Consider the following 9,008-nt stretch of genomic DNA (forward strand, 5'->3'; position numbering starts at 1 on the left):
TCAAAGCAAATAATCACCCGCGACTGTAATTTTACGAGTCGTCTTTTAAAAAAAAAAATGTGTCCCACGACTTCGGTTGGATCGCGGTTACCGGGGCAACGCGGTCCCGCTCGGCCATGATCGAGGCCCCGGCGCGGGTGATTACTATAGGGGGGGGGGGCGACGGAAGGAAAATTTTGTTGTGTGTACAGTTCAAATCGAATTGATGTAATTAAAGGACAATAGCGGTGACAAACGAGTAGACAAACATGGTGATGTGCTTCGTACCAAACTGCAGGCATTACAGCGAGAGGGACTCGTGCAAGTTCTTTCATTTCCCCAAGACGCGCCACGAGTTCGACAAATGGAAGAAGCTCATCAGGTGAGGAGGGCTCGAGGCTCTGCGCGGCCGCCGGCGAACACAAAACAAAAATAATAACGCGTCCACGGGCCATTCGTTGCGCAATGCGCAAAACCGTGTGGGTTTAGTCGCGTGTGTTGTCGTTTATTGTTCGCGGGGGAGGTTTTGTTGTTGTTCGCGAGTTGCTTTCATCGGTGAAGCCCGGGCCTTGGCGCCCGCCTGGGCCTCAGTCAAGGGCTGGTGCTCAGCTCTGCCGTGCATCGTGTAAAGCGATTGCGTGTGCACATGCAACGCGTTAATGCCCAACAATTTTCCACGCGCTACGTGTCGCCGTTCGCACGCTTTTGCGCATCTTTTGGTGAAATTTGCAGCTTTGAGGCGAGACGTGCGCTCGTCGGTTTCGAGGCGCTTTGTTGCAGCCGTTCGCGGTGCATTGTTGGGGCGGAGGTGATTGCATGCACTCGAGCGAACAAAAGCCATGCCGCTGTAACTGAGAATTAATTAACCGACATCCAGACAAGGGTTCTATGTGACACGGCAAAACAATGAAGTATTGTTTATGGTCCATCATCAAGCTACAGATTTTCTTCTTCTGAACCGGACCTGGTGTGGTCAATTACAACTGTACAGTCACTGTGTGATTTGTAATGAATTGCAATTGCAGTATAATTGTACTTGAAGCTAACGATGCTTCAGTAGATATGATTTACCCCAGGTCGGTTTTGTAACAATGCTTTCAAGCAGAATTTGTACAAGGAAAAAAATCTTTGCTGGTTTCAGTTCTTGAGTCATCAGCAGGACGTGGAGTCTGAAATACTGTGGGGTTGCCTTCTATACTAGGCAATAACTCTCCACGCACGTCAACTAACCCCACTCATTGGAACCAAAGCACCTTTTACAGTGTGTATTAGTGTGTGTACCCTTATGAGATCATGGTTCGATTATAAATGCAAACACGGCAGCATTGCATTTAGCCAACATAACATTGCTTGCAAAACATTAAATATATAGCAATTGTAATCGAACGGCGGCCCTGAGTATTACTGCAGATGTAATAACCGAATACGCGCTGTCTGCTTCCCTTAACGTTATTAGAAAAGGTAGGTCATGATGTGGCGGTGTCACGTTGAACATTTGCCATATTCTAAAATTAGCCGCATATTACTCAATTTTAATGATTCATAGCAATCATCGACCCTTACTGGCAGACGAATGCCCCAGGTCACTCGCAAATGAGACGAACCTGGTCTCTTAACTTCTCCCCTGGTTAAACTAAATACAGTAAACTGAACTTGCCACTGACCCCTTGTCTGGCTCTAGTGGTGGATTATGGGTTAAACAACGAATTATCCTGTTAAACCACTTCAAAATGCAATGGTGTTTTTTTGTCCACCGCTACTTGGTTGTTTAATAGAAGCATATTGCATGTGTTGCAAGTTCTTTTTCACGATTGTTTGGCAGTACGTTTGATAAAAATTTTTAGGAGTGAAGACTGTCCCCGCAGATGTGATATTGTACAAACATTTGTTGTATATTGACACACCAATCGATTAAATAGCACGCAGTGTGCCAAGTTATCACCTTCATGATGCCTAGGGTTTAGTGTTTTGATTCTCATGGTAAAATTCAATATCCGAAACCAAAAAGGCCAATCTCAATCGCGGTCTAGCCATGGGAAACCACAAAGTAGTTGAAAAACGGATGACTTTGAGTAAGGGCTGAATGATCACCGTTGATATTATGGGTTTGATTAATTCTCAGGTAGATTGCCATGACCAAACTAGGTTCTCAAGTGTAATGAGTTGATGGTATCAGCCCAGTCACCAATTACTATTTATATAAAAACTGTCATGTAAAAACACATGTTCCCAATTAATTTGGATACATTCCAGCCTTTCAAAGTGGCTTAGGAAAGTGATATCCGTGATGTCTTCTTCCAAGGTCATTTTCTGACACAGGGAAGTGCACTCCTTACTACAGAGTTCAGAATGGAAATGTCTTCAGTTAATGAATGCATTCCTGTATTTATTCTTGGGTCCAGATATTTAATGGCCACTGGTTGCAAAATGCACAATGCAATCTATATTGCACGGTGTTTCTCCTTAATAACATTCTCATGATAGAGTACATGCATTGCAGTTTTATACAGATTTTGTTCACTTTTGTTACGTCACTTAAATGTTCATTGACTTGTATGCATAAAACTATATACATTCTAAACGTCTGGTTATCAGAAACACTGTTAAAGTAACACTTGCTTCGATTGTTACTGAGTCACATAAATATGGCATAATCATCTCACGTGAAATATATATTTAGCTTATTGAGGGAACATCTCAATATTCTACAGGTTAACTTAGGGAAAAAAACGAATTACTTTATTTTTGCTGAAGTTATTCACTTTGTTCCCATTTTTTGTTTGTTTCATGAAATCCACTTCAAAATAAAGTATTATCTTTTGACTATGCATTCAATACAGGTTACTCAAATCTGCATTTAAAACTAGTAGGTTTTCGCCAAACTCACGTGAGTTGAAATAATGTGCACCACTGATGAGTTGTGGAGCAAGGTCGATTTAAATTTTTGTATGGATAATTGGAAGAAGACATTGTATTAAAAGACGTGAATGGTAATCTTCTATATGATTGTAAAGGGGTTAATGTCCTTCTTTGATTATTTTTCTATCTACGTGACTTTACAGAAAGAACCAAATAGTATAATGATCCAGTTTCAGTGTTTGCGCAATAGAATTGTGTACACGTGCTTTGTAAGCCACTAATCGCTCAACATGTGTTTTATCGTGTGCGTTGTAGTCGTGCTGACAGAGAGCCGAGCCAACACTCAATGGTTTGTAGCTGCCACTTCCCAGATGGAAAAAGAGAACATGGCCCAGCTGTCATTTTACGCAGCCCCAACACACGACTGCTGCCAGCAAGTGATCGGCGTCTCATCAGGGGCATCGATCCAAATGAGTAAGCCTGTGCTTGATATATCTAACCAATATACCCATCTACTCTTGCGAAGGATACTATACTGATTTAAAGCTTTCGTGACTGCAAGGATTCATCCTCTTTGGTTATTTCGGTAAAGTCACGTAGAATGAGAATAAAATAATGAATTGATAAAAGAAAATAACACAATAATATTCTCACAGTGAGAATAGTGAGAATATTATTGTGTTATTTTATTTTATCACAACACAATAATATTCTCACAGTGAGAATAGTGAGAATATTATTGCGTTATTTTATTTTATCAATTTATTATTTTATTCTCATTCTACGTGACTTTACTGAAAGAACCAAAGAAGATAATATGCTGGTCCCATGGGTTCTCACCTGGTTAAAACAAAGTTGACTTGAATATTGCAAAACTGATGTGCCATGAAAATTGTTTATCTTACGCATTTTTGTTTTTATTTCCTTAGCATTTGTACTGAGAATTCGTGCAAAATGCTATATTTAGTTCCGGCAATATTTCATTTTCATAGTAGTGTGTCCTTCTTGGTAAAGGTTTATCTTGAAGGTTAATTTGGTCCCTTAACATGTTTTACACGATGTTAATTCACACCAAGTTTTCGCTGCTTTTCCTCGACAGTCCAAACGTGAAGAAGTTCCGTGGAAAGCCACAGTTGGCTCGATACCTGGGGACAGGTGCAGATATTAGTAGTTTTGATTACAGGACTGGAAAACTGATCCCGGGCAAGTTACAGAAAAACAAGATTCGCCTTCGCAATGACCAAATTGGCCAAGGAAAGGTAAGAGTCCTTGAAAAATGCAAAAAGCATTATTTGATTTATGTTCACTAAGTTTTACATGTGCATTTCAGTTCCTTCTTAAATAATGCCCATCATTTTTTGTCTTTTTGAAGGGAAAACCGGATCTAAATACATCCCTGCCCATCAGACAAACAGCCTCTATCTTTAAGCAACCTGTCACCAAAGTTGTAAATCACTCGTCTAGCAAAGTAAAGGCAGATCCACACAGAGCCATTGACCAGCCAAAACAGGTGAGTCAAGTGCACATTTGTCACGATAAATACGTACGATTAGCTGGGCAGTGGTGATGCACGCCTTGAATAAATCATTGTTGAGACGAGGATTGGTACATTTCAGAAATGTTGTGAAATCCCCTTCGCTTGGACGTTAAAGTGCCATACCCTGGGATACCAGATGAAGGCAGTACAGAAAATTTGTTATCAATCTGTTCCAACTGTATGGAATAGAGTTGGTCCCTTGCATGCATGGGTTATCTCATAGTGCTTCAGTTCTTTCTGCTTTAGTAATATTAGTGCTGGTCTAAATTAACTTGAGATGATCAATTTCTAATCTAGGTATTACTGGATTTAACTCAAATAGAAATTTTATAGTTTGTACTTTTTATAGATGTTGATTTTATAACGTATACTAGTGACTATTTTGCTCAATACTTCAGTTTAGAGTCTGGAATTTGATGCCTATAATATGCTTGTTTTAACAGATGACTAATATGCCCATTGAGACATGATACATTGCCTCTTACAAGGAGATCTCGGTCATGTCAAGTCATTGGAATACAACAAAATATTAAAACATAACTTAAACTATAACATGTACAATATTTATTAATATATGCAACTACATGGAACTAATATGTGTGACATAAACTATAAGTAATGTGAATTATAGATACCCTAGTGTATGAGAGCAAATAATTTTGAGAGTAAATCAATATATTCATGTGCAAATAATAGTCCAAAAGAATTACACATTTCAATACTATATGATTTACGGACTGTATGTATGCAGTTACCATAACGCAGCTATTTTGTAAAGAGATGGTGAAGCTGAAAGGGCACTTGCCTGTTGAAATAAATGTGTAATGTTAAATTTTATTAATATTTTGTTTTTATTACTATATTATAATAGTATGTCAGATGTTGTCTTCCCTGTGGCAGTTGTTTTGGGAAAAGAGGCTTCAAGGTTGGAGTGCTTCTGATATCACTGAGGAAATCCTCAAGTCTATGGATCTACCAAAAGGAATCCAAGGTACAGTAATATTACTCCTCTTTGGCTTACAATTTATCTGTCTTCACATCTGTATGCTGACCATGTGATGTTGACAAATATGGTCTTCTGTTACCAATTCTAAAAGTTGGAAAAATAAAGTTTGAATAAATTGCAATGAACAATTTTTGAATCTCCAAATTCAGTTCTGTTATGTGCCAAAGATAGACACCCAAACTTTATTTCCGACTTGATTTTATACCCAACACAGGCCTCCCGTCCTCGATTGCAACTTCTATGTTGACAATCCATCTAAATACCCATCATCTGCATTGGATGACTTGCCTACTCTAAGAGTATTCATTCTACTACCCTGTCAGTAACCTCCCAAAGTAATCCTATATATATTTCAAAAGTCCTGTTGATGCACACGTCTGTTATTTTACAAAATCTTCTAATGCAGTCACATATTGAGGCCTTTGAAATCAAAATAGCATAACCTTTATGTTACTGATCTAACATGTTTGTTTTGAAACTATGCTTGTTTAAGGTGTTGGCCCAGGTTGGTCAGCCGAGACGCTCCTGTCCTCACTGGCCAGTGCACTGCACACTAGCTCATCTTCCATCACTGGGCAGATGTCTGCAGGTGTGGAAAAAAACCCAGCTATATGGCTCAACACTAGCCAGCCTCTTTGTAAAGCCTTCACCGTCACCGATGATGATATCAGGTAAGAAATTAAAGATAAGTATCAATTGACTCACTGAGACCTCCCAACTAGCAATCACAAGTATAGAATGACATGTCTTGTTTTTGTCACATACAATCTACAGTGGTTTGACCTTTCATTTCTGTATTAACTTGCTCGGCCAAAAGGTGGCGCTAAAATATCACTTGTAATTTAGTACAAAATAGGAGTATGAATGAAGTGGTCCGGACATTAATTCACAATAAAGTCCTTTGTCACATCGGCTCCATATATATCCCCGTGTTTATCTGCATCCCCCTGCTACGTCGTCTTTAATGTCCTTTGTGGTTGTTATGGGCCGAGGTTGGTTAAATACCTGCCACGATATATTTTTTTAATGTTAACATTACGTTTACTAATAAAGAAAAACGTAGGTTCTGCCGTTAAGAAACATTTAAAACATGTTTAACGTCATGAATAATGTTTTGTTTAAATTCGATAATGTAGTAAATCTCTGGTGCTGGTACCTTTCAGGAACCTTGAAGGTCTGACATTAGTAGCTATTGAATGCCTTTGCCAGACAATGATTAATTCAACCTCACATTCCGTTGCCATAGAAAACAAGAAGAACGGGTTCAAAGCATTCGCAAGAAACTGGAGCAAGTGTTGATGGCTGATATCCTGGCTTCAGCAGAGGACATAGTGGACGATGAGAGCCCCCTGCCAGAGAAAATGGAAGAAGATTAATGTGTAAAGCAGTGCATTTCACATTTTTCTAATAAGCTAAAATACCACTGTATAATAGCAAAATCTGCGATTTGTTTTTAAAATACTTGCTTTGTTTTAAAATATTGAATGTTACAATGCCAAACGAACTATTCAAAAGCAATGTTCTGTGTCAGAATAACTTTAATTAATGCAATTGTTTACGTCATTTATCCAGGGTTAATGGAATATAATGTTATCTTCATTTGTCTTCCCATTCTTTTAGGGCTGCTGTGCATATCTTGAGAAAAGCAACTAGTTCAACAAGACAACTAGCCAAGTGTATCCAATATTCCAGAAGTCCTTGCCCTTTACAAGGACACTGGCAGGATAAGGCTGCCATGCTTGAAATATTGCTCGGTTTTTTTTTTCAACTTGATAATTGTTCTCGAACGGTATGTAACTGTAGCTGTGCACATGATGTAAAATGAGGACTGTAGTCTAAGAGTCTTCATTTTTTTCCGTGACTTTTTGCAAAGTCATACTTTGCTGTACATTGATCATGCTTTTGTGACTGTTTTTATACTTTTGCTTTTTCAACAAAGTTATATTCAGTCAAAATACATGTTTGCTTGATAAAACAGTGTAAAGTGCTTTTGATAAATCTGCCATAAGTATTTGTGATATGATGGAACCCATTATTAGTATGATAAGCATACAATACCAATTATGGAATAATTTTAATACACTTTTTTTTCCTTTTACAAGGTAAACGTCACAGTAAAAGCTAGTTATTTGCGTATATTCCCATTTGTAGCAGAAGTGTTGATTGCTATATGGTTGTATTGGCTTGCATTAGTTTAATTCACACGGGTGTTCATTTGTCCATGACTGTACAATGCAGTTGAATATTACAAAAAACACATCTTGCATAGTGGATTTCTTTACAAAAAATAAATATATATTAAAATATATGTTTCTGATTTCCTTTTTTATGCAGAAATATGTAAATACAGACATGAGGTTAATTCAGACAATGAGATTGTATGAAGAACATTAAATGTTATAAGACACCAGTATTTACGTTTATATTCTATATTTTAAGTTATCTGTATTTTGCAAGATTCAGACCTGCATAGTGACATACAGTACAAATAAAAAGTTTTTGCTGTGTGTTATTCAATTACTTTTACTTTAGAAACCAGTTTTACATTGTTTTTATTCTATTTCATAATGGGCTTTTGAAACCATAATGTAATCAATTGTACTCGTGCAATATAATTTTTTACCAATTTAGAAAAAAAAAATACAATAAAGCTAATTATGCAACTATGTGATGTGGAATTTTTTAATATTCAGCTAATACATTTTAACCTCCATTTGTACTAAATAAGGTTCTCTAAATGCTGTGGAATTGAATTGTAAAAGGATCTTTTTCTAAAATTCCGTATGTAAAAAAATATTTCTCGATGTTTTTGTATATTTGTGAAAAACTCTTCACAATGTTTCTGTTAAAAGTTTCCGAATTAGGAAATGGTTGCAATTTCGCCACTTTCCTATCATTTTGGCTGAAACTGGCTTTCCGTTGACATGCATCTCGTGGAAAAAAAATGTACACACAAGTGGCTTGAGGGCAGAATTTAAGCCGAGGGGGGTTGGTGTACTGATTTCGCACAGCTGGGACGATACATCGAGTCAGGCAATCAACTACGGTTTTTTAGTACTAGATTATTTGGGCTCCTTTAAAAATGGTGGCTGCCCCCCAAATGCCTTCCAAAGGTCTTAAACCCTCTTATCAGTCATGTCCAGTGTGACGCAGCTGAAGATGCCGTTGTTAGAACTCCCACCCCATCACCTCCCATCCAGTGGCAAACATGCGAACAGAGGTGAGACTTTTGTGCTATCCGATACAGTCGAGTCATGGATTACAATATCGGATATTCCAGCTCTTGATTGTACTATAAAGATACCATTGGATTCAAATCTCTATAATTGCTTATAAACCAGACTTTCTAGGGGAGCAACCTATCTTAGATCTACAAACAAGACTACATACAGTGAGGGAAAAAAGTATTTGATCCCCTGCTGATTTTGTACGTTTGCCCACTGACAAAGAAATTATCAGTCTATAATTTTAATGGTAGGTTTATGTGAACAGTGAGAGAATAACAAAAAAATCCGGAAAAACGCATGTCAAAAATGTTATAAATTGATTTGAATTTTAATGAGGGAAATAAATATTTGACCCCTCTGCAAAACATGACTTAGTACTTGGTGGCAAAACCCTTGTTGG

The 9,008-nt window shown here is 37.7% G+C and overlaps 1 protein-coding gene across 2 annotated transcripts; it reads left to right on the plus strand.

Moving 5' to 3' along the window:
- The first annotated feature begins 98 nt into the window (after positions 1 to 98).
- On the plus strand, positions 99 to 7,687 carry LOC116939249 (methyl-CpG-binding domain protein 3-like). 2 transcript variants are annotated; one of them, XM_032947433.2, is made up of 8 exons: positions 99 to 361; positions 3,154 to 3,312; positions 3,938 to 4,097; positions 4,211 to 4,348; positions 5,255 to 5,366; positions 5,875 to 6,052; positions 6,628 to 6,760; positions 7,002 to 7,687. In XM_032947433.2, the coding sequence occupies exons 1-7, from the start codon at positions 249 to 251 to the stop codon at positions 6,755 to 6,757; spliced, it is 990 nt and encodes a 329-aa protein (XP_032803324.1). In that variant the 5' UTR covers positions 99 to 248; the 3' UTR covers positions 6,758 to 6,760; positions 7,002 to 7,687. The 2 variants fall into 2 exon arrangements, with proteins under 2 accessions (XP_032803324.1, XP_032803332.1); XM_032947441.2 differs by having other exon boundaries at positions 5,276 to 5,366.
- The last annotated feature ends 1,321 nt before the right edge of the window (positions 7,688 to 9,008 follow it).

Source organism: Petromyzon marinus, chromosome 1 (genome assembly GCF_048934315.1).
Source record: "Petromyzon marinus isolate PM22_M1 ecotype Great Lakes invasive population chromosome 1, UKy_Petmar_22M1.pri1.0, whole genome shotgun sequence".
Lineage (NCBI taxonomy): Eukaryota > Metazoa > Chordata > Hyperoartia > Petromyzontiformes > Petromyzontidae > Petromyzon > Petromyzon marinus.